The sequence below is a fragment of the Diabrotica virgifera genome, chromosome 8 (genome assembly GCF_917563875.1).
Source record: "Diabrotica virgifera virgifera chromosome 8, PGI_DIABVI_V3a".
In the NCBI taxonomy this organism is placed as follows: Eukaryota; Metazoa; Arthropoda; class Insecta; order Coleoptera; family Chrysomelidae; genus Diabrotica; species Diabrotica virgifera.
The window spans coordinates 221078533-221105704 of record NC_065450.1 but is presented as its reverse complement, the minus strand read 5'-3'; the positions used below and the strand labels follow the sequence as shown (position 1 = coordinate 221105704).

The window sequence follows — 27172 nt, the reverse complement described above, 5'->3', positions numbered from 1 at the left end:
AATTTGTCAATTGGTTGTAAGTAAGTAAGAGTATGAACGCGAGCATCAAACTGATCTATAAAACTTCTAAATTCAGTTATTTTTCCACTGAAAGATGGCAATTCCGGTTTCGGTAAATTAAAATAATTTATAGGTAAAGGATTTTGAGACTGTGAAGTTGATGTAGTTTGCTGACTTGATGTTGAAGATTTTCTAAAGGCTTGCACGTATGTTAATTTAATTTTATAATATAATTTGTCAAAATTACTACGGCAATCATCTTCGACTTTAAATAGCGCGTCCTCATTATCTTGCTCAGAAACTAACATAATTATTTTATTATGAAGATCATAAAAATTGTCACGAATTTTTTCCAATCCTTCATACATAACTTCCAAAACCGGGTAAAAATTCTTATCGTCAGCAGCTACCTTTAAAGCAACAGCATGAATTTCAGTCATTTGTTGCACTTCAACTTGTCTTAAAGATTGATATTTTTTAATTTTATCTGCCATTTTGTAAATTTAAATGTAGAATTAATAAATTTAGAAAAATATGAAATTAGCGTTAGGAAATAAAATAGGTTCACCACACGAAAATTAATAAAATACAACCGAACTTTGTGCTAATAAAATAGAAAACTATGTCCTCTGCTATTTGAATATTTATAGACAAAAAATAATTATAAAACATAAACCCTTTAAATAAAAATTACTGTGTAAAATAAACACACAGTTTCATCTATAATAGAGTCAACCTGTATAATAATTATTATAACAAAATTTGTCTATTGGCCGACGTTGACAATTTAATAATAATTACTTTTACATTAATGTGTTCCTTTTTTACTTAAAAAACAACATTAACTGAGGTATAGGTACCACTAACGATCGGCACAAACAAAAAACCAATGTACTAATTGATACGTGATTTTAATTTTGTAAAGAATATTTTATCGCCTTATGTTAAAGAATAACAAAAAATAAAGTCAAAGGAAATGCGGTTAAATAACCTGAATTTGATTCTGATCTTTGTAAATTAGCAAAGTATGACAATAAAATCAAACAATTCAGGTTTAAAAGAAACTTTCCCCGACTATATTACCCTCTTAGAAAAATGAAAAATGCAAGAAAAAAATATAGAAAATGGATCTATCAGGCTCGTAACGGATCAATAAATCATCTTGGAGGAGATTACTAACTCAGTGAGCTTTATTAGTGGACTGTTTAGCATAGGGTGAATTTAAAATAGAATAAAAAAAATAACAGTAAAAAAACCAGACCTTAAAGTAAATTGTAATAAAAATATTTCCTACCTTGTCATTTCTCGTTGCACAAGCTGGAGCAGGCCTGCTATTTTTCGTACTGCTATTGCTGAGTAGTATAAAGTATAAATCACTCGCGAGGACTATATTGAGTTTCTATACACTTTTCGGAATGATTGTAAGTGACTGTTAACCAAGAGAGTTGGTTGGCGAATTGTCTTTTTAAAATGAGGCGAGTAGGCAGGTAATTACATACAAAAAACTTTAAGGTTTTTACTTGAAAATAATGATAAAAATTAATACATACTCACTGAATTAGGTATTGGCCTACTCGTATATACGGGGTGTCCCATAATATTGAAAAGAAAATGAATTAAAATATTCTTTACAGAAACAAGAAAATTAAAAATTGTTATTCCTATTTATGTGGACGAACCACTAACTTTGTTTCTTTTCACACAAATTTCAAAACGCAACAACCATAAATAATCAAGCTACACTAGGTTCGCTTTCAAGATGCAGTAGAAAATAAACAAACCAAGACACGTTAAATGCTACTAGGAGCACTTCCGAATCATAATTTACAATGTATAAACTTTGGAAATCATGATTTGGAATGTACAATGTATATGCATTGTAAATTATGATCCGGTTGTGCTCCTAGTGGCATTTAACGTGTCTTGGTTTGTTTATTTCTATTTCTACTGCATCTTGAAAGCGAACCTAGTGTACAGCTGTGCCACAGCCGCCATTTGGAATAATTTTTGACATGTCATTTGAACATCCAATCAGAACAAAGTTATAATGCGCATGCGCCGGGCTGATAGGTTTTAACATATAAAAATTCACCCTCTATCGCCGGTAAAGAAGTATAACTTCAATAATCAAAATGTCAAAAAATTAAGGAAAAATTCGATTTTTTTCTTAGTTTTTTGATTATAACTTTCAAAGTATCCACTTCCGAGAAAAGTTGCACTGACATAAAAGTTGCGTAATTAAATTTCCTACAATATAGGCTTGGTTAAAAATTTTAAAAATTGTCACCCTTGTTGCAAAATAGCAATAATTGCGAAAAAACCATAAAAAACAAGTATTCGCATTTTACGCTTTTCAACCATTTATGCTACACTTAGGATCTTCATATTTTACCCAGAAAAACTTTATGACATAATAAAACAATACTGTAAATTTCATTAAGATCGATTTAATAGATTTTGCAAAAGAAATTTTGAAATCCAGCTTTGGCAAAAAAAATGTTCGCAAAAAAAATTCAAAATGTTGCAAGACTGAAAATAAAGCAGATATCAAGTTGAATTTTTTTACATATTATAGAAGAATACAGTACCTTTCATTTGCAATTTGCAAAATTAAAATCGATTAATTACCACGCGGCGTCAGGAATTTGTTTAAATGAACATTAATTTTTGGTGCTATGCGCAGGACAGTGGTGTTTGATTCACACAAGTTGGTTACCACCAAAATTTTTGCCAACCTTTATCTAATATATTATTTTCTTACTCTATATTTTGTTGTATTTAAATATTTTAATTCTACAAAAATCAAACTAATTTGATTATTGTTCGTGAAATATTGTTTAAACAATTGCATGTGTTTAAAAATAATAAACTTTTATTATCTAAGTTAAAATATATGGACAAAGAAAGTTTTTGCTAAAAAAAGTGTTATTTCAAAGGACAGAGTATGTGTTTTTATTTTGCAATGAACACATTTATTTATTTATATCCAAATGTACTAAAAATTAAAATTTATCAATCATTATCAAAGGTCTTTGGAATGCCCAATCAGAGCAAACTATCCGCTATCCTGCGCGTAGCACCAAAAATTAATGTTTATTTAAAAAAATTCCTGACGCCGGCGCCGTGATAGTTAACCGATTTTAATTCTGCAAATTACAAATGAAAGGAAAAGTATTCTTCCATATGTAAAAAAAACTCAATTTGCTGTCTGCTTTATTTTCAGTCCTGCAACATTTTGAAAAAATGAATATTTTTTGCGAAAGCTGGATTGCAAAATTTATTTTGCAAAATCTATCGAACTGTTCTTAATGAAATTCACAGTATTGTTTTATTATATCATATAGTTTTTCTGGGTAAAACATGAAGGTCCTATGTGTAGCATAAATGGTTGAAAAACGTAAAATGCGAATACTTGTTTTTTATTCGCAATTATTGCTATTTTGCAACAAGGGTGACAGTTTTTAAAAATTTTAACTAATGTTATGTTGTAGCAAATTTAATTACGCAACTTTTATGTAAGTGCAACTTTTCTCGGAAATGAATACTTTTAAAGTTATAATCAAAAAACGAAGAAAAAAATCGAATTTTTCCTTAATTTTTTGACATTTTCATTATTTAAAAAACGTTCCGGACCTTTTTGAGTGGGAGGATAACACAATTATTATTACATGAGTTATTTCCAAGCAATTTCTGCAAAAAAATGTGAGTCACCTCTCAACGTCCAAATGTACTAATATTTTTACATATGTGCCCTGGTCTATACAATTGAAAAAAAAAATCCAGCATATGGATTACGAACACTCGATACGAATCGTATTCGCCATGTTTTACCGTAATGCGCTATGGTAAAACATGGCGGATACGATTCGTATCGAGTGTTCGTAATTCCACCTCTGGTCTAAAATTGAAAAATTACTGTGTGCTATTTTTAACTGGAATACCTGGGAAGTCAATAGAAAAGGTGTACCATCTCGTGAGCATCGAAATTTTTACTGCGTTATGTTTTTTTTATCAACATTTACGCAAAAAATAAACTGTTACCCTTCATTTCAATAATAGTGAAAAACTACGCATTGTAGATGAAAACGTTCAACAAACAAAACTATTTTTAATTGAAAAATCTAATCTTATAAACTAATGCGACAAGTTAAGCAGTATGTCCGGTACGGTTTCGATGGGTAAACATTGAATAACGTTTACTAACCATCTTTTTATTTTGGTATATCTTTTTTATAACAGCTCCAGAATGGCTGAATCGAATTAGCTAATTTCGATTTTAAAACATTTGTAGAAGTCCAAGGAAGGCTTAAAAGGTGAGAAAATGTGATGAAATTGTAAAGAATATACTAAAAACAACAATGTTATTGTCATATTCGCTGTGAGCCGATTTGTAGAGGGGATTTGACAATTTTCGCCAGCGCTGTTAGTGGCAGTTTTGTGCATTGAATTTAAAGAATTTTATCAGAAAAGTACAAATTTCAAACCGCGAGAGAGCGCTACCGACGAAACACACAGCCAATAAAAACAGAGGTAACCTCTAAATTTCATATAAACTTCTTCTTTTTCTCAATGGCCTGTTGCGTATGCAGTCATCCAGTCGCACGAATTTATATATTAAATATTAAAATTATAATCAATAAAATAAAAAAACATAATTACTTTTCCTATTAATTCTATGTATTCGTTCAGTAATCAGGTTACAATAATATTTCAGTTCATTATTTGTGCTTTCTAGATAAATATGTATTTTTCTCGTTTTGTATATTTCACATACACCAATTTTATCAGAAAAGTACAAGTTTCAAATCGCGAGAGAGCGCTATCGTCGAAACTCACAGCCAATAGGGCTTTTCATCGATTGTCATTTGTTTCGAGCTCCTGTCACTTGTCGTCTAATATTAATATATTTACGTCATACGTTATTGGTATATTCTTATGGTACAAACCAAAGACGTATGACGTAGATATCTTAATATTATACGAGACATGACAGAAGCTCGAAACAAATGACTGTGAATGTAAAGCCCTATACACACAGTTATGTTATACTCCTTTAGATTTACGTCACTAAAAATGCGACTAACTTCGGGTCTATTTACTTTTTTACGTTTCCCATGAAATCCATGCCTTTGGCACTTTGTTTGATCTAAATGTGGTATTTAGAATTTTTTTTTTTTTTTTGGTTTATTGGCTTTGGGAAGAACCCGTTTTGCCACGAAAATTTATAACATTTAAAAGTCTATACATATAACTGAACAAAATTTGGTACAAATACAATTTTTACAAATCTGTACATATAAATACAGTAACTGAATACAATTATTTGGTACAAATACAGTTTTTACAAATCTATACATATATATTTAATACCTAACTGAATACAATTTGGATTGGTTGATACAGACCTAAAAGTTGAGGAAATTATAAGCGTCTCCTCGTACGACCCAAAAAGTTACAAAAAATAGCTCTTACTTCGGGATTATGGATGCACTCCAGCATAATGGAAAGATAATTTTGAGGAAACGGGATTTTTAATTTAGTTAATTCCGCAATAAGGTAAGAGGTGGCATTAGAATTATGACTGCATTGAAAAATCCAGTGATTAAAGTCGTCAAAACTGTCACTGCAGTCACAGAGGGGGGATGTGGCCAATTTCATCTTATAAAGCTTGGAGTTGACTGCTCCGTGTCCAAAGAGGCACCTAATGTATTTGGTGTTAATTTTTCTATTGGGATGGCTTCTTTTAGCAAGCTTTGTAGAAGGAAGTGTTGGAAAAAGCGTGCAGTACTGAAATGCATTGTTAGATCTAATTGTTGTCCATTTGTCTGCCCATTTAGTTCTTAAGTTTTGCTTACATATAGATAATGCGTCTTGTAGCGTTAATTCGGGGGCTTGTTTGCCATCAGTGATAGCTCTTTTTGCCAGTTTGTCAGCTGTTTCGTTTCCCGTTATGGAGGAATGCCCTTTGGCCCATATGAAGAATTTATTTATCTGTTTATAATCTAAGGCTCTTAAGGTTGTCAAAATTTCCACGATTATTGAGTTATTGTATATGGAGGTAACCGGGTACACCAGAGCTGATAAAACAGATTTCGAATCCGATATTATAGCCAAGTTTGACAAGGGTAGCAGTGAATTGTTTGCCCAATCCAAAGCCTTAAATATAGCAAGTGCCTCTGCTGTAAAGATTGTAGAGTTTTTGTTTAGTTTAAACAACAAACTTTCGTTTGTGTTTTCCCTGTACACTGCACATCCTGTTCCAGTAGGGGATTTGGATCCGCCTGTAAAAAATTTATGTACATTACCTAATTTCTCTAATTCTATTTGCATAGATATGTTATTAATTGCTGGGTTATCATTATATTCTGGAAAAATAATATTTGGTTGTGTAAGACATATATCGAATTTAGCCGTGAAGAACGGCAAACCAGAATCATCACGTAGTTCGATGTTTGAGACTGTTGCAAATGCATCAGCTAGAGGGGGACAGTTTCTGTTGTGCCAGTATTTATTAGTGTAGCTATATGCAGTTAAGATGCCTAAATTTTTAATAAGGTCGTTGTGTGTAAATCGTTTTTGTTTAACGACGAATTTTTCAGCTAGTAACTGTCGTCGAAGTTGCATGGGGGGTTCGCCACACTCTGCAAGGAGAGCAGCTGTGGGAGTGGATTTAAATGCACCAAGAACAATGCGTAGAGCCTTGAACTGTACCCTATCTATTTGTGAAAGTCTGGAATTAGTGGCTGATCCATACAAGAAACAACCATAATCTAGGATAGATCGAGTGTACGCTCGGTAGAAAATCAAGTTAATGTTAGGGTCAGCGCCCCAATGATATCTGTTAATTGCTCTTAGGATATTAAGACTTTTTTCACTTTTCTTAATGCATCTTGATATGTGATCGGACCAGGTCAGTTTGCAATCAAATGTGATACCCAAATATGTGTATGTTTTGCAAACAGGTATAGTGTGATTTTGAATTGTAAGGCTATTAAGTTCTGGCAATTGGTGTCTGGTAAAAAATACAATAGCAGATTTATGAGGTGATATTTCAAATCCCTGTTCAGGAAAGTATTTAAAGCAGCAATGTACTATATACTTAAGATTACTAACACATTGAGAGTAGTTTTTATGAGTAGTGTATATAGAAAAATCGTCAGCATATTGTAAAATTCTTGCGTTCATACCAAGGTTGTGAACATCGAGGGTATAGATATTAAATAGAAGCGGGCTCAACACCGACCCCTGTGGCAGACCCGAGTTAACCTCTCTAGGACCTAGAGTATTTGTATTGCATTTTATAAAGATCTGTCGTCTGAGGAACATATTAATAAGAACAAATGCAAATTGTGGTGGTATATGGATGTATGTTAACTTTTCATATAAACAATCCAACAGCACACTTTCATAAGCACTAGAGATATCTAAAAATAAGGCAGCTGAATAATGGTTTTCTGAAAAAGCCAACTGAATTTCCGTTGCAAGATTGGCTGCACAGTCGAGAGTACCTTTACCTCGCCGAAAACCAAACTGGGATTGGGGGAGGATGTTATTATTTTCTAACCACCATTCTAATCTGAGTTTGATAATTCTTTCCAAAGTTTTTAATACACAAGACATTAGAGAAATGGGTCGCAGAGCTTTGTTGTCACTGGCCTTAGGAATAGGAATAATTAGACACTGTTTTAGTGAGGGGTAATCCGTATCTCCTGAAAGTATATTGTTATATATTTTGCAAAGAAAGTGTTTCGCCGAGTCAGGGAGCTTTTTAATCATCATATAATTGATGCCATCTAAGCCTGGAGCAGTAAGTTTTGACGATTTGATATTAAGTTCTAACTCTCTTAGTGTAACTGGGGCTAGAAGAGAATGATCATGATTACTGGTGGGTGTGTAGTGAATGTAAGGACTAACAAAACTTGGAGCCAATTTATGAAAAAGTATTTCCGCCTCATTTTCTTCACATGGTTGGATATCATTTTTCTTCTTTTGAAATCTATTAATCCGGCGCCAAATTTTCGAGGGATTTGAATTCCTATTGAGTTGAGTACAATAGTCTGCCCAAGCCTGTTTGGCTTTAAATTTGAAGGTTCTTTTGCAGAGCGCATCTATTTTTTTTACATTGATATAATTTGAAGTTATCATATTGCGCTTGTACGTTTTGTAAGCTTCCTTCCTTTGGGTAACTAACTGTTGACATTCCTCATCCCACCAAGGGGGATGAGGAGCCTTTTTAGGAGAGAAGGGGTAAGTTTTTTTAAGAGCTGAATCCGCCGAGGATGTCATTGAATTGGTGATAAAGTTAATCATTTCGTTAGTATTGTTGAAAAGCGGAATCTCGGAGAAATCTTTATCAATTTTTGTTTGAAACAATGCCCAATCAGCTTCTCGCATAGACCATTTATGAATGGGGGTAATATTAATATTATCAATTCTGAGTTGTTGTAACACAAATGTGATAGCATAATGGTCAGAGCCATACGTATCTGCTTTAACAGACCAAGAGAATTGTGAGCTAAAGTTGGACGAAATGAGGGTAAGATCAACACATGATGGAGGAGAGCCAGGGGCAGATACTCTGGTAGGAGATCCGTCATTTGCAATGATAAAGTTGTCGAAGTATTCTAAAGCTTCCATGAGTATGTTACCGCTATGATCATTGTTTATAGAGCCCCAGGCTCCATGATGGGCGTTAAAGTCGCCACCAATAATAAAATTATGCGGAATTTGTTGAAAAAGAGAAACATAGTCGTTCACTGTGACTGCAATGCTACCTGGACGATAAATACTAACCACAGATATTTTGGTGCCATTGACATCAATATCAATGCCACAAACTTCAATATTTTTATTAAATGTTTGGTTGAATACTATATTATTGTATTTAATATTATTAGAGATAATTATGCTAACACCTCCACCTCGTTTATTACGTCTATCTTTTCTAACAATATTAAATCCCTGTAAGGACATTTCATACTTAGGTTTGTACCAAGTTTCCGAAATAAGAGCTATATCAAAGTGTTCTTCTGTAAAAAGTTGCGTAATAGAGTTTTTATTAGAGTACGCTGATCTAGCGTTCCACTGGACAATTTTTAAACCGGCCATATCAGGTAAAGAAATGTTTAATCACGCTGTTAATTATATTTTCTACATCTTGTATAGAGGGAACTGAACTATTAATCGCAGGGTTTCGAGCAGGAATGTCTGAAAAGAAATTATTGATTGAATCCTTCAAAGTAGTAGCGAATTCATTTTTAAGATGTTCATCGTTATTTTTAGATACATTTTTATTATAGTTTCCGAACTGGAATACGGGGCTAGCACAAAAGCTAAATTCGCTTGGAGCGGTAATAAGCGTAGGAGACGATGGGTGTATTTTTCGTTTTTTTCTAGTAGAAGCTGCAGTATTTGAAATATTTGCAATGGAAGGCAAATGTTTTGATGAGCTTTGAGCAATATTGGAATAGGTATTTGGCCTGGAAACTAATGAAGGGAATTCAGTAGTGGATGACAGTAACGGAGCAAATCTGTTTTTTTGAACAATACTAGTGTAGGCAGGATTGTCAATAACTTTTTCGGCCTCTTTGAAAGAAATATTAAGGTGTGCCATTGCTTCCTTAGTTCGTTTTTGTTTTTTATACTCTGAACAATCTCGATTTGTCGAGTTGTGTGAATTAGAGTTACAAAAAATGCAGAAGTTATCACATTGAGTGCATTCGTTATCATTTTCTTTGCCGCAGTTTCGGCATTTCTTTTTTCCTTTACATTGAGATGCAGAGTGACCGTAACGAAGACAATTGTAACACTGCATAACAGGATGAACGTACGTGTCTACAGGACATCTCACTTTATTTATATAAATAAATTGGGGAATTTTGTTCCCTGCAAATGTGACAATTATCATTTGACGGGGGATTTTTTCAATCACTCCGTCTTTTATTACTTTTCGAAACATTCTTTGCACCTTACGAACAGAACACTCTGATTTTATAACTTTAACAAGATCATTTTCAGTCAGATATGTATCGACCGATCTCACAATACCTTTTTTTTCAGTTAAATGTGAGGGGATATAAGCTATCAGTTTATTGTCTTTGAATACCGAATTTTCCACTAATTTGTTCGCAACTAACCCTGAATTAACTTCAATTTTAAGTCTATTACGACCCACGCTACTAATTTCTAAGATCGATTTTTCGTATTCCGAAAGTGCTAACAGTTTTTCACCAAGTCTCATTGGATGCAATCTTCCCACATTCAAAACTTCGTGTTCCACAAAAATTAAGTACGGACCTGTATCTCTTGACGTAAATCGATTATTAATGGAAATATCGCGTTTGAAAGACTGGTTTGGCTGGTCTAAATTACTTGCTGTTGTTGTTAATGAGCTTTTATTGTTATCATTATCTGCTGGAAAAACTTGATTTTTGTCCCCTGTTGCAATATTATTCTTATCGGCTTCTGTAAATCCGCGAAAACCATCTTGATTAATATTTACATTTGAATCGTCGAGTTCCATGCCATCCAGAACCCTGATATCCTCGATTCTTATATTTGAAGATCGCGGCGGCTTCCCGCCGCCAGGTGAAGTTCCCGACATCCGTCCCAGACAGATGTCGGATTTTTAAGTATAATTTCCCAGGATAAATTAAGTAATGAATCGACTTACTTGTAGAAATCCAAAAAACTTAACCAAATAAATGAGTAAAAGGTAAACAAACTGTGTATTTTTTGCGGCAATTAGTGAATCGACTTTTAAATCAAACACGTCTAATCACTAAGAGACTTGACAGACAACTCTATTTAGAATTGTTTCATTAAATTTATAATTATTAAAATGTATTACATTAATGCTCAAAGTTGAATTTTCAACTTTATCGCAGAGAAAATGTTGAAAAATAATTTTTTTACACATTACACAGAAAAAGGAGCACATTTTTTACACACTTCCTATAAAATTAATAAAATTTGATATCTGATGGGATATTGCAAATATCTTCTTCCTTAATGTTGTTCTGAAACTATTTTCTTGTGGCATTTTTATAATCAAGTATATTCAAATGGGAAATAAGCCACAATTTTACCTAAAAATGATTTTATTAACTTTTCGACGCCCAAGTCGGGTGTCGTTGTCAAAATACAAAATAATACTGAAGTTATCAAAATTATGTATACTATTTTGTTCTAAAAGAATATTAAATTTATTTAAATGTATATTTCTTTGTTTCTGATATGAATTTTGATAAATTATGTGTAAACTAAAAATAATTCGATCAAAATCAGAATTTGATATCATTCCGTAAAGCAAATCTTCAATACTTACGATGTCTTGTTCAATAAAAAATAAATTTGATCTATGAAATTGTAACCTTTCCCGGATCATTGACACACTGGCTCTATGTAAAATATTTTGGAGTCTTCTGCTTGAGTATCCTGGCCGTAACCTCAAGCCTTTTGGTATTAAATTGTTGTCTCTACATCGTCTTAAAAATTTAATTGAATTTTGACAGTGTGCCAATTTCTCGTACAAAGTTTCCAACCTCCTAAAATTTTGACAAACGCTAGGCCCATACCGGTTTCTTAATGTTGTTCTGAAACTATTTTCTTGTGGCATTTTTATAATCAAGTATATTCAAATGGGAAATAAGCCACAATTTTACCTAAAAATGATTTTATTAACGTTTCGACGCCCAAGTCGGGTGTCGTTGTCAAAATACAAAATAATACTGAAGTATTATTTTGTATTTTGCGACTTGGGCGTCGAAACGTTAATAAAATCATTTTTAGGTAAAATTGTGGCTTATTTCCCATTTGAATATACTTGATCTTCTTCCTTAGACTTCTATAAATATTTCAAAATCAAAAGCAGCCAAATCAAGCCAGTCCTTCTCGAGTTATAAAATAAAACATATATAAAAAAATAAGAATCAGAAAAAATGGAGGATATCAGATAAAATTGGAGTGTGCCAGAAAAAATTGAGGGAATCAGAAAAAAATGGAGGATGTCAGAAAAAATTGGAATGAGATACGATAAAATAAGAGGATGTCACAAAAAATTGCAGTGCAGTGCAATTGATGTGGCAGAAATGAGAATACTTAGATGGATGAGTGGAGTAACAAAAAAGGATAAAATTAAAGAGTGTACTAGGGGAATTCTAGGGTTGACATCAATTGATGCCAAAATCAGAGAGCATAAGTTAAGATATAGTACTTTCTTTAACGGTAAAATATTGCAAAACCTCTAAATTTTAAAGAACCGCTTGGATTGACATGAAATTTGGCATACACGTAGCTAATAAGTCAAAGAAAAAAAGTGATATTATGCCGATGTGTGCTATTGCCCTGGGGGTGAGTTTCACCTTTTCTCGGGGGTAAAAAAATATATGTCCAAAATAAGTTCGGAATTCGATGAACTGACTTATTCTAAGCAACTTTTGTTTTATAGAGTTTTTGAAGTTATACTTCTTTACGGGCGTAATGACGGTGAAATTTTATATGGGAAAACCTAGCGACCGGGCGCATGCGCATTATAACTTTGTTCTGATTGGATGTACAAATGACATGACAAAAATTATCCAATATGGCAGCTGTGGTACAGCTGTGGGACTGTGCATGGTTTGGTTATAATGTATGCTTGTTGCGTTTTAAAATTTGTAGGAAGAGAAACAACAAACAAAAAGTTAGTTAATGGTTATACTGCCTTTTTAAATAGTTTTCATATTATATTTTTGGACTTATTTACATAGAAGAGATGATTGTTGCATGCCAATGTGAAAGCTCATCAAACTGTGCCTAGTATGAGTGCCGCAGATCTCGCTTATTCAAAGCTAAAGAATCTTTCACTGGTAAGTGTTTTATAAATAGTCGATCAAATTTTGTTATGATATTTGAACATAGCCACTTTGCACGACGCAAGTGATTGCGAAATTTATTAGTCGTTATACGGGCTCCGATACCTACCTTAAACCTACCAAAATACATAAGTAGTATGTAATACTTTTATTTAATAATTTGATTACCATCAAAATTTCTATCAATATTCACCTAATATATTGTCTTCTTACTCTATGTTTTGTTGTATTTTTTCAATTCAAAATCAAAATAATTTGATTTACATAAGTTAAAAATGTCAAAAGGTTAATCTGTTTAGTTAGACGATCTTCGCACATAATGACAAGCTGTCTCTGTGGCGAAGTTTTAATGCGGGTGAATCCCAATACAACGCAAATACCAGCCGCGTGGTAAGTTGGTTCGAATCCCAATAGAAACTTTTATTTTTTTATTTTTTTTTATACATTTTATGATTGTAAGTATATTTATTATATAATTTTATTTTCAGAAAATACGTATTTAGTTAAAAAATTTTCCGACAATTAATGTTCAGAAATCATTTGTGGCATTTTTAATGTGTTTTTTGGCACTGTTTTAATAAAAATGTTTGAGAAGTATAAATTAATTTAATATTTAAATAAAATATAAATAAAAAGTATATTAATTTCGTTTATAATCATATAATCATATAATAGAAGTATAACTTCTTACGTGCGTACAAAGTACACACACACATTCTTTTTTCAATAAGTCAATACTTTTCGAGTTATTTGCGAGTGAATTTGTTCATTTTTCAACAAAATAACCACGTTTTTAGACGGTTTTTCGCAAATAACTCAAAAAGTAAGTATTTCGTCGAAAAACATATTCTTAATAAAAATATAGTTTATAAAAAGGTGAAAAAAATTGTGTATATATTAAGTCTATGGACCCAGTAGAAGCAAAGTTGTAGCTAATGAAAAGTAGGTTCTTATTCGTCAAATTCCAAATCGAATATTTCAATGTGAAATAACCAAAAAACAGAACACTTTTCGGGAAATACTCATTACAACTTTTTTAAAGTGTTTAAAAAAAGGTTTATTTTTGTTTTATAAAAAAACTTCTAACATTAAAATAAGTGAGTTATGCTCAAAATATTGTTGGTACCTTTTATTTTTTAGTAAAAACAATCGCGAAAAGCACCCCCTAATTAGCATATCAAATAAAATTAATCGTTACTGCTTCACAAGTTACTTTGCTTATTTATTCTTTATACGGTCTGTAAGTCTCAGCGGTTCAAAGTGCTTATTTTTGAAAAGGCTGTAGTTAAAATGGCTTGAACGAGTCACTAATCCCGAGTGTATGCAAACTTTGAACATCCATAGCATAACCAATTTTTGTCTAACAGGAAAACAAAAAATTAAAAATATCCAGAAATGCAAAACGTATATTTTATTACTCTTTGAGATTTTTGGTATGACTAATAATTTTTAAGTTATTTTGAAAGAAAGCATTTTTTTCAAAATTAAAAATTTTATTTTAAAACCATTTTTTTCAAAAATAAGTACGTTGAATCGATAAAACTTACAGATCGTATAAACACAATATAAATAAAGCAATTTGTAAAGCGGTAACGATTAATTCTATTTAGGTTGTTAATTAGGGGGCGATTTTCCCGATTTTTTTATGCCAAATCAAAAGGAACCAACTGTATTTTGAGCGTAACTTGCTTACATTTGATGCTAGAATATTTCTTTATAAAAATGAAAATAAAGCTTTTTAAACTCTTTAAAAAAGTTGTAACGACTTTTTTCGAAAAAGTGCTTCATTTTTTGGTTATTTCACGTTGAAATATATTTATTTGAAACTATTTTTCTTTAGCTATAACTCTGCTTCTACTAGGTCTAGAGACTTCATGTATACACCATTTTTTTCACTTTTTTACAAGCTTTACTTTTGCTAAGAATGTTTTTTTCGATAACACACTTACTTTTTGAATTATTTGCGAAAAATTGTCTAAAAACGTGTTTGCTTTGTTGAAAAATGAACATATTCACTCGCAAATAACTCGAAAAGTATTGACTTAGTGAAAAAACTGTATAGAATAAAAATTGCTTAGAATTAGCCAGTTTATCGAATTTCGGACTTACTTTGAACGTATGTTTTTCACCCCTGAGAAGGGGCGAAACTCGCCCCCAGGGCAAAAGCACACATCGACACAATATCACTTTTTTTCTTTGACATGTTGGCTATGCGTATGCCAAATTTTATGTCAATTCAAACGGTTCTTTAAAATTTACAGCAAAAACCGTCAAATAATGGACTAATAGTTTGGTAATGTTCAACGTTTAGACGTTAACCACGCAACATGAAGAATTGATGATTTGCTGGTTCCTGAAAGCAGTAAGAGAGAAAGACGAAAGGAGACTTGGGGAAGACGCTTAGGCTGGACATGTCGGTAAAGGTGATTGATATTGATATGACTCAAAACGGACTTATGGAGAAATCTGATGAAGAGAATGATGATGATCTATGAAATAATTTTCACAATAGGGAACTTGCATAAAAATTCCAGAACTATTAGTAATAAACGTTATTTAATGCTGTTAAAAAAACCCCAGTTTACAAAAAAACACATATTTTATTATTATGAAATAAATATAAGCAATTAAAAACTGCAGAATTTAAATTATTCTTTCAACGGGCGAAATCGGTTGTGACGTCAGACAGTTTGTTGGTCGTCCCTAAAAACGGGCGAAAGCAATAAGTATTACAACGCTGCAACGGTACATTATATGATAAAATCATAAGGAATCATAAAATCGTAAAGAATTAAAAAGAATTAGTATTAAAAACGTAAGGTTCTTTGTAATACTATAGTATATACCTATTATATTGTATATTGCATTAATATAATTTATTATATTAGGTATTATACAGGGTGTCCCGAAAATATTGGTCATAAATTATACCACTGCTTCTGGGGTCAAAAATAGGGTGATTAAACCTCACTTACCTATATACAATAGTGCACACAAAAAAAGTTACAGCCCTTTGAAGTTACAAAATGAAAATGGATTTTTTTTAATATATCGAAAACTCCTAGAGCTTTTTTATTGAAAATGGACATGAGGAATCTTTATCGTAGCAACATCTTAAAAAAAAATTATAGTGAAATTTGTGTACCCCATAAAAATTTTATGGGGGTTTTGTTCCCTTAAACCCCCCCCCCCAAACTTTTATGTACGTTCCAATTAAATTATTATTGTGGCACCATTAGTTAAACACAATATTTTTAAAACTTTTTTGCTTCTTAGTACTTTTTTGATAAGCCAGTGTTTATCGAGATATTTTGAATATTTGTCGAATCCACCACCTATTTGTATATGGTTAAGTATGATTATAGACACGTGTTAATAATCTGAAAATTTATTTATAACTTAAATTTTTTGGTATATTTTGGAAAAGTTAATCTCACAAAGCCACATCTCGATAAAAGTTGACTTACCAAAAAAAGACTAAGAGGCAAAAAAGTTTTAAAAACACTGTGTTTAACTAATGGTACCACAATGATAGTTTAATTGGAACATACACAAACATTTGGGGGGTTTAAAGGAACAAAACCCCCATAAATTTTTTATGTAAATATAGTAAAAAAGTAGCCGCATCTCGATAAAAACTGGCTTATCGAAAAAATACTAAGAGGCAAAAAAGTTTTAAAAACGTTGTGTTCAACTAATGGTACCACAATAATGAATTAATTGGAACGTACACAAAAGTTTGGGGGGGTTCAAGGGAACAAAATCCCCATAAATTTTTTATGGGGTGGACAAATTTCACTATAATTTGGTTTTAAGGTGGGCCTGTCATAATAATGATACATGCCCGTTTTCAATAAAAAATCTTTGAGAGTTCTCGATATATTGAAAAAAATCGATTTTCATTTTGTAACTTCAAAGGGCTGTAACTTTTTTTATGAGCACATTTGTACTAAGGTAAGTTAGGTTCAACCGAACTATTTTTAACCCCAGAATGTGTGGTATAATTTATGACCATTCTTTTCGGGACACCCTGTATAATTGCATTATATTATTATTGCATTGTGTAGCAAAGAAGTGAACATAAAATAAGTACTTATTGAACTGATATGTAGATGAAAATAGAGTATGATTTTTATACTCACATTAAAATGATCCTCACATATCTTCTGTGAAATATCTTTCTCATTTCTTTTGCATGCCTTTAACCATTATAAACGACGTTTTTGATCTTGAGTTACACGAATAAATAGTATTCAGGGCGTTTTATAAGCGGTATTGGAACAAATGGAAAGTATACAATATTTGTAATACTGTTTTTGTGTTGCTTCCATTATTAGCAATATTATTAAAGCACAGATAAAAAGAAATTATACACGAAAAAAATCTAACCTTCAATTCAAAACACAATGTTTTTAAATCAACGAACTGTCAATTTTAAAAACAAACAATCTTCCAGTGTTGCCAATTCTTTATTATCTTATCCTGGAACGAGCAGCGTGACGTCACATAGCGTGCTGCGCTTTTCGTGTTGGATAGCTGGCGATCACAACTCTAAATGTTCATTGTAAATTAAATATTGCGATTTGAGGGTTGATATTTGGTATGTGTTGTTTCTATACAGGGTGAGTCATGAGGAACTGTACATACTCCTGCCTCGTATAGAGGCTCCTATGGGGAATAACAAATGACCAATAAAAAGTGTCTGCTCCCGTTGTTTAATAATATACAGGGCGAGTTTCGCATTTTGACAGAAATTTGTATTCGTCATAATTTTTGAACGATCAGATCGATGTGTCTTTTATTTTGGTCAATCGTTACACTATTTCCACCCAATCAACTGATTTAGTCAAACTAGAAAAAAATCAGGTCCGGCTTCAAAAAAGTTAGTTCGTTTGGATCTTAGATAAAATTTCACCCTGTATAGGCTTTTTGAAAAATATAATATGAATTTTAGAAATTAGACAAATAGGCAATTAAAATGACATATTTATTTTTTCCCCACACGATTACTTAATTTTTTATAAAAAAAATCAAATTTGACTATGAAATAAAAGTTTGGTAAAGTGAACCATAGATTTAAAAAAAATAACTTTTATTACAAAAATTAATTTTTTTTGAACAAATATTTAATTTATGTTACCACAAAATCAACTGATTTATTCAAACTAGAAAAAATCAGGCCCGGATTTAAAAAATTAGTTCGTTTTGGTCTTAGAAAAAATTTCACCCTATATACGCTTTTTGAAAACTCGAATATGAATTTTACAAATTAGACAAATAGGCAATTAAGATGGCATATTTATTTTTTATTAAAAAATTAAATTTGTCAAAATCGGAATTTTAAACTAAAAATGAAACAAAAAATGAAATCACGGTTTAAGTCGCTACAACTCTGTTCCATTTTAATATTTTTTTTTCTGAAATTTTTACAGCACATATTTCTTACCATTGTGAAGACTATGAAAATTGTTGTGGACTTTCAGTCTTCTTCTCATAAAAGTTATGAATTTTTAAAAATAAAAGGTGTAGATTCGTGAATTGCAAAGTTAAATCGCAAAAATTAAGTGAAAAAATTTAAAATTTATCTATTTGATCACGTCTATGTTAAACTATAGAGTCCAAAGAGAAGTGTTATGGGTTTTAGATCTAGACGTGGTATAGAAAAAAAAATTGTGAAGCTTTTAATTTTAAGAAAAACGTTGTTTATTTTTTTTTATTTTTATGGTAAATTCCGATTTTGACAAATTTGATTTTTTAATAAAAAATTAAGTAATCGTGTGGGGAAAAAATAAATATGCCATTTTATTTGACTATTTGTCTAATTTGTAAAATTCAAACTAGAGTTTTCAAAAAGCGTATACATGGTGAAATTTTTTCTAAGACCAAAACGAACTAATTTTTTAAATCCGGGCCTGATTTTTTTCTAGTTTGAATAAATCAGTTGATTGGGTGGTAACATAAATTAAATATTTGTTAAAAAAAATTATTTTTGTAATAAAAGTTAATTTTTTTAAATGTATGGTTCACTTTACCAAACTTTTAATTCATAGTCAAATTTGATTTTTTAATAAAAAATTAGGTAATCGTGTGGGGAAAAAATAAATATGCCATTTTAATTGGCTATTTGTCTAATTTGTAAAATTCATATTAGAGTTTTCAAAAAGCGTATACAGGTGGAAATTTTTTTAAGGCCCAAACGACCTAATTTTTTAAAGCCGGACCTGATTTTTTTCTAGTTTGAATAAATCAGTTGATTAGGTGGTAATAGTGTAACGATTGACCAAAATAAGAGACATATCGATCTGACCGTTCAAAAATTATGACGAATACAAATTTCTGTCAAAATGCGAAACTCGCCCTGTATATTATTAGACAATGGGAGCAGACACTTTTTAATAGTCATTTGTTATTCCCCATAGGGGTCTCTATACGAGGTAGGAGTATGTACAGTTCCTCATGACTCACCCTGTATGTAGACAAATATAATAAATAAATAAAAAAAATTGTCAAGTTCCCTATTCCTTTTGACTATTTATTCCTAACCAAATAAATCCTATTCTTATCGAAATGATTAAAAATTGTAGACTTACCTGTAGAAAAAATTTGCCATTCTCGTACCATAGCAGCGCGTGGTGTCTGGACAGCACTTTGCAGTCAAAGATGGCGTTGTTGGCGGCGGGTTTGGCTCTCGCGACTGCCCTGCCCACTTTGACGGGCTGATCAAGGGCGAGAGTCCTTTCTTGAAAATGGTGGGAATTGGGGCGAGAGGTAAGGATTGCTTTGGCTGCCATACTTTCGACGATCACCACATTATCAATGACATTCGTTGGTGAGTAAGTAGCAACATTTTTCACCCAGTTACCACTTACTACAACCATTGCCTGGAAATAAAAATATTACTAATAGCGATAAAAATATAAATAATAATGGAGAATGCAGAGTATCCAGACAATACCGATTATTTTGTCTACTACTGGAGTCATTCCGAAGACCCTCCTCGAAAGCATAAAAAAGCTGGGTCTCAATGAACATCTTTATAAGACCGTGCAGAAAGCTGTACTGCTCGCGACGGTCAGAAGTGTACCGGGTGTCCCAATAAGAATGACTCTCGGCCATATCTCAGGAACCGTTTATACTACAACTTTGGGAAAAAAATTTTATAACAAAAGTTGCCCCGAGAAAAGCCTGGAAATTATTTTCATAATTGTAAGTCCACCGCTAGAGGGCGTAATTGAATATCAAAAATTAAAAAATCGAAATTTTACAAAATTTGCCTAATGAAAGGGCACTGGAAATCCAATCATCGTATTCTTCATACAATTCTGTGCATATTTTATTTCACAAGTTTAAGTCTACCTGTGCAAATAAGAGGGGGGGGGGGTGGAAACCTTGTTATGAAAAAATCGCTGTAAGTCCGGTTCTGCTTAATCGATTTTTACAAACTTGATCTTGTTGAAAACAGCTCTGTTTCGTGAATGTAATAGTTATGATTTGGAAACAGCCTATTACGTAATATGTCGGCTAGAAGGCGCTATTTATTATTTTTAAATCTAGTTTTTTTTGGAAAATATTAAATACAAGTATGTATTTTTTTCCCTCTATTACAAAATTAGACCAAATTAGCAACAGAATACCGAAAACCGCATGTCGATACCTTTTTTCTATCTCGAGATATCTTAAGAAACGTGTAAATTTTAAACATAACTGTTGCTGTTATATAAGTGGAAATATATAGAAGCACGTAGTGTGCTATGAAAAAAAACAAAGGAACATTGTCCAGATGTCACCGTATATAATGAATCAAAACAACAATAAGACAAATAACACTATAAAATATAACAAAAAAAGAGTGTGTGTACTTTTTACGCGAGTAAGAAGTTATACTTCTATTATTATGAGTTTAACGAAATAAATATATTTTAAACAGTTTAATTTTATTTTTAGTTAAATATTACACTAATTTTAATACCAAAAAAATAGCGTTAATATGTAAATTTTTATTAATTGTTGCCTCCGCGCATTTGCTTTTCTCTCGATGAATAGTAGAAAATGTAAAAACGTCAGATTTTCTACACAAATTTTTAATTTTTATTTCATTATATTTTAATATCAATTATCCTATTCCCAACTAAGATAAATACATAACTGTTATTGTCACCGGTAAACTAAGTTAAGGAAGTCAAAGTGGAAACAAGTAGTGTGCTATGGAAAAAATAGAACTATTAGAAGTATTAACTTCAAGAAGTCATCATGTGTCAAATCAGTAAAACATAAAAATTTGTGTATTGATGGTTTGTTGCGGTTTGTTTCTATTAAATTTTATATAAAATTTATACAGAGTTAAATTCAAGATGATTCTTACAAACTAAGAAGCATTTGACATCATAGCCACATTCTTTGAATGCATAAGAAATGCAACTGTTGCGGCTAGAATATATGCAATGAAATATCCCCAAATACGTCACCCCAGTAGTAGAGTTTTTCATATTTTGTTTTGATTTATTATATACGGTGACATCTGGAAAATGTTTCTTTGTTTTTTTCCATAGCACACTGCTTGCTTCTATATATTTCCACTTATATGACAGCAACAGTTATGTTTAAAATTTACACGTTTCTTAAGATATCTCGAGAGATAGAAAAAAATGTATAGACATGCGGTTTTCGGTATTCTGTTGCTAATTTGGTCTAATTTTGTAATACAGGAAAAAAAATACATACTTGTATTTAATATTTTCCTAAGAAAACTAGATTTCTAAAAAGAAAATAAATAGCGCCTCCTAGCCGGCATTGTACGTAATAGGCTGTTTTCAAATTATAACTATTACATTGACGAAAAAGAGCTGCTTTCAACAAGACCAAGTTTGCAAAAATCGATTAAGCAGAACCAGACTTACAGCGATTTTTTCATAACAAGGTTCCCACTCACCCCCACCTCTTATTTGCACAGGTAGACTTAAACTTATGAAATAAAATATGCGCAGAATTTTATAAAGAATACGATAATCGGATTTCCAGTGCCCTTTCATTAGGCAAATTTTGTAAAATTTCGATTTTTTAATTTTTGATATTCAATTACGCCCTCTAGCGGTGGACTTACAATTATGAAAATAATTTCCAGGCTTTGCTCGAGGCAACTTTTATTATAAAAATTTTTTCCCAAAGCTGTACTATAAACGGTTCCTGAGATATGGCCGAGCGCCATTCTTATTGGGACACCCGGTACGAACATTTTTGGAAGATACACCTGCATACCAAGTCACCTAGGGCTCGATAACATGGAAAGAGTCCCATCAGAGCTCAATCCTTTTGGTACCTTAGGTACCTGGGATGAGTCAATTTTCCCCTTAGAGGGAGTGTGAGTTGTATGACTAAATCTGAAAACAATATGATACTCCCCTATATAGATATTATACTCCCTATCATCATTCTTCTTCTTTTGGTGCCTATTCGTTTCGAATATTAGCGATCATTCTGGCTATAATTATTTTATTAACTTATGCTTTAAACAGATTAGTTGTTGTTGTGGAGAACCATTTCCTCAGGTTCTTTAACCATGATATTCCTCTTCTCCCAATTCCTCGCTTTCCGAATACTTTGAATTGAAGGATTACCTACAGGCCGAATTACTACCTTCATTAGTAATATAGTAGCGATCAACAAGTAGCAAAAACGCGTTCCAAGATTGCAGCTGTAATTTTGAATATTTTTTCGAGATATTTGGCACACGTATTCGTAATTTAATAAAGAATGGCGGTACAGAGCGCAATTTGAAAAATATATTAATATGTGGAAATTACTCTGTAATTAAATACAATATTAAAAAAACGAGCCTGTACCGCCATTAAGAAGAACAAAAAAATACACTTTCTTCAAATAAACTTTTTTATCCGATGCCCAGATTTTGTGTCATTTTGGAACTACTAAAATTTTTTATTTCATTAGTAGTTCCAAAATGACACAAAATCTAGGCATCGGATAAAAAAGTTTATTTGAAGAAAGTGTATTTTTTTGTTCTCTTAATGGCGGTACAGGCACATATTAATATATTTTTCAAATTGGGCTCTGTACCGCCATTCTTTATTATATTATGAATACATGTGCCAAATATCTCGAAAAAATATTCAAAATTACAGCCGCAATCTTGGAACGCGTTTTCGCTACCTGTTGATCGCTACTGTTTCCTCTTAAGATCTAAATTGCTAAAAAGGCAATCTAAATTAAGACTGTACATGTCAATTATTGTCCCAGTTGTTACGTATGTTCTCAGGATGATATTTGGCCCTTGAAGAGATGAATTGACTGGCGAATGGAGAAGGCACCGCAATGCTGAAACTTTGTATGATACTGAAAACATCATCAGACATATAAAAGCTAGTTCAATAAGATGGGCAGGTTATGTAGTAAGATCAGAGGAACACAGAGTGTTAAAGACAGTGTTTTTTGAGAGACCAGACGGTAGAAGATCAGTATACCCCAGGCTGTGGGTGAAAAAACGTGATATAATTCAGGAATTTTTGAAACCTATCAGGTGTTGTAAAGGACGATGCCAGGAATAACTTCTACTAAAATGTGACCAAAAATATTGTGCGCTTTTTTTTTAATTGCGATTTTCATTTGTTAAATTTGCAATTTTTATTGATTTTTAATTTTGTAGCTTAGGATATTGATTTTAGAGAAAAACTTTTAAATAGAAAGATGTAGTAAATTAAAAAACCTACAATTTGAGCTATGGTAAGTTTAATTTCGTTAATTGGTTATTGCAAAACAGCCTGCGAAAGGTCCAAAATGGCCGTTTTTTACAATTGCATTATTTATTGTACAAATCATTTTTTTTTATTTTTTAAAGCTTTAAAATGAAGATCTTCCAATTCCAAACATAAAAAAAAATTGTAAAGCCAGATTAACGAATTTGTTGCTTAGATATTATAAATTGTTTATCCCAAGAGGTAAAATGTCGAAGGCTATAACTTTTTGAAAAAAAATCGTAGAAAGTTGGTGAAACATCCAATCTCCTTCGAAAGAGTTATGTTTTCATATTCTGATGTAAATAAATGCGTAAAACATTTTTAAACCTCTAATTTTTGGATTTGAAAATAAGGGGGCAAATTTCGTTATAAACATTTAGAGCTGAAGCGGCCCTGTACATCCTATGAGTTTTTAACTTACATATTATTGTTGCTGAAGATGAAACGAAGGTTTATAAAAAAATAAAAAATTTCTACGACCAACTGAAGCCGAGATAATTTTTGGGTTTGCAAATAAGGGGGCAAATTTCGTTATAAACATTTAGAGCTGAAGCGGCCCTGTATACGCTATGAGTTTCTAACTTGCAGATTATTGTTGCTAAAGACGAAACGAAGATTTATAAAAAAAATTAAAATTTTCTACAACCAACTGAAGCCGAGATAATTGTTTTTTTTTTTCTTAAATCATAGTGCCTTTATTTATAACAATTAAGAAATTATTTTACAGTCATTGACTAAAGAAAGACTCATATTATCTTAAAATAAAAATTATTATAAAATATAATTATATTTAATTATTAAAACTTATTTTTTAAATCGGTGCTTTTGCAAGCGGCCGAATTTTGCAAATCGCCCGGCTCGCTTCAAATCCGCACGCTCGGAAAATTTTTACGTAACTTATATTAAATGACAGAAAACAATTTAATAATATTACCATTATAATATACAGTCTATTTACCACTGTATTTGTTTTTTTATAAACTTTTATATGTGAAATCCAAAAAGAATAGTCACTACAAGAAGAAAAAGTTTTATGTATATTATAGTAAGAAGTAACATTATTATTATTATATTTATATAACAATGAAAAAATTAAAAATATAGTTATATATTTCATATATATGTATTATTTTTGTAATATTATTTCTTTAGAAATGATATTTCACATATAAAAGTTTATCAAGAAAAACAAATACAGTGGTAAATAGATTGTATATTATAACGGTAATATTATTAAATTGTTTTCTGTCAAAATTTAATACAAGTTACGTGAAAATTTTCCGACCGCGCGGATTTGAAGCGAGCCGGGCGATTTGCAAAATTCGGCCGCTCGCAAAAGCACCGATTTTAAAAATAATTTTTAATGATTAAATGTAATTATATTTTATAATAATTTTTATTTTAAAATAATATAAGTCTTTCTTTAGTCAATGACTGTAAAATAATTTCTTAATTGTTATAAATAAAGGCACTACGACTTAAGAAAAAAAAAACAATTATCTCGGCTTCAGTTGGTTGTAGAAAATTTTTATTTTTTTATAAATCTTCGTTTTGTCTTCAGCAACAATAATCTGTAAGTTAGAAACTCCTAGGATGTACAGGACCGCTACAGCTCTAAATGTTTATAACGAAATTTGCCCCCTTATTTGCAAACCCAAAAATTATCTCGGCTTCAGTTGGTCGTAGAAATTTTTTATTTTTTTATAAATCTTTGTTTCATCTTTAGCAACAATAATCTGTAAGTTAAAAACTCATAGGATGTACAGGGCCGCTTCAGCTCTAAATGTTTATAACGAAATTTGCCCCCTTATTTTCAAACCCAAAAATTAGAGGTTTAAAAATGTTTTACGCATTTATTTACATCAGAATATGAAAATATATATCTTTCGAAGGAGATTGGATGTTTCACTAACTTTCTACGATTTTTTTTTTTTCAAAAAGTTATAGCCTTCGACATTTGACCTCTTGTGATAAACAATTTATAATATCTAAGCAACAAATTCGTCAATCTGGCTTTACAATTTTTTTATGTTTGGAATTGAAAGATCTTCATTTTAAAGCTTTAAAAAATAAAAAAAAATTATAATAAATAATGCAATTGTAGAAAACGGCCATTTTGGACCTTTCGCAGGCTGTTTTGCAATAACCAATTAACGAAATTAAACTTACCATAGCTCAAATTGTAGGTTTTTTAATTTACTACAACTTATCCTAACCTACAAAATTAGAAATCAATAAAAATTGCAAATTTAACAAATGAAAATCGCAATTAAAAAAAGCGCACAATATTTTTGGTTACATTTTAGTAGAAGTTATTCCTGGCTTCGTCCTTTACAACACCTGATAGGTTTCAAAAATTCCTGAATTATATCCTGAAATCGACCTATTTTTCACCCACAGCCTGGGGTAGTAGGCAGTCCCAGAAAAAGATTGAAGGATGATGTGGAAGCAGATTTATGTAGGATTGCGGTACAACAACAGCCCGAGTTGTAAAGCCACAGGGTTGTTTCGTTTTAAACATTTTGTTTTAATCAACTGTTTTAAACACGTTTTAAACATTTGTTTATGTTTAAACAGTTTAAAACACTTAAATTAAACAAGTGTTTTTTTTTCATTTTCTTTATTAATATAACATCAAAAAAATTCTCAAATACATTATATAAACTTTTTAACATACATATTATTTATTTATTAATAATCGGAACACAAAAAAATTGGAAAACTTAAAACATTTTGGATACAAGAGTTAATCAATTTCTCAAAACTGTTTCAGACTCATAGTAATCTTGTAATTTAAATCGTCAATCTGATCAGTCATGTCATCACTGATGGAATTAAGCTCTTTAAAAATTGAAACCAACTTAGCAGCTTTGACATAGCCTAGCCGTTTACGTAGTTTGGAATGGTAAACCGTATGATGAGAAGAGTCTTTCTATGTTGGCTGACGATGCAATAGCTGTGTGAAGCTGTTTAGCAAGTTTCAATGCTGTAGTATTTATATTGTTCTTAGAACGCCACCATGCCAATGGTTTTACATTCTCAATTAGATGTTTAGAAAACATATGGTTTAAAGGGTACACACTTTGCTTGCTAATAATAATAATCGAAAATGCTTCTGGATGATAATTTATAATGGATGGATGATAAGTTTATTTTCACTAAAGCGATGATCAAGCAAATTGGCCAAAAAATGAGCTGGGGTCACCAAATCATTTGCATGTTAAAAAAACACTAAGCACCACAAGAAACACCACAAAATAACTGACTATAGACGTTATTGCAATAGCCAACTTGTAATGCGGATTTATAAATAGTAAATAGTCTGGGGTTCCCCAGGCAATAGCTCCTAACTTTGCAATTGGTTTTCTTATCTATTATTTAGTAGAATAATAGATCAAACACTTTCAATTAATATTATGTTTAGGAAAATATGATTTAAACAATGTTTTCTTCTAAGTTTTATTTGTTTAAAATATAAAATTTAAAAACAAAAAAAAACATCGTTAAAGCAAAAAAAAACGTTTAAAACAAAAAAAAACATGTGTTTTAAACAAGTTTTATTTGTTTAAA

General features: G+C 31.3%; 1 protein-coding gene across 2 annotated transcripts in view; it reads right to left on the bottom strand.

The window, feature by feature from the left end:
* LOC126889600 (sarcolemmal membrane-associated protein) overlaps window positions 1–27172 on the bottom strand; it is a 73946-nt gene that overhangs the window by 38836 nt on the left and 7938 nt on the right. For both annotated transcript variants that reach the window (XM_050658071.1, XM_050658072.1), the window contains exon 2: window positions 19445–19735. In XM_050658071.1, the coding sequence (XP_050514028.1) occupies window positions 19445–19732 (288 nt within the window). In that variant the 5' untranslated portion in view covers window positions 19733–19735. The remainder of the gene's footprint in view (window positions 1–19444; window positions 19736–27172) is intronic.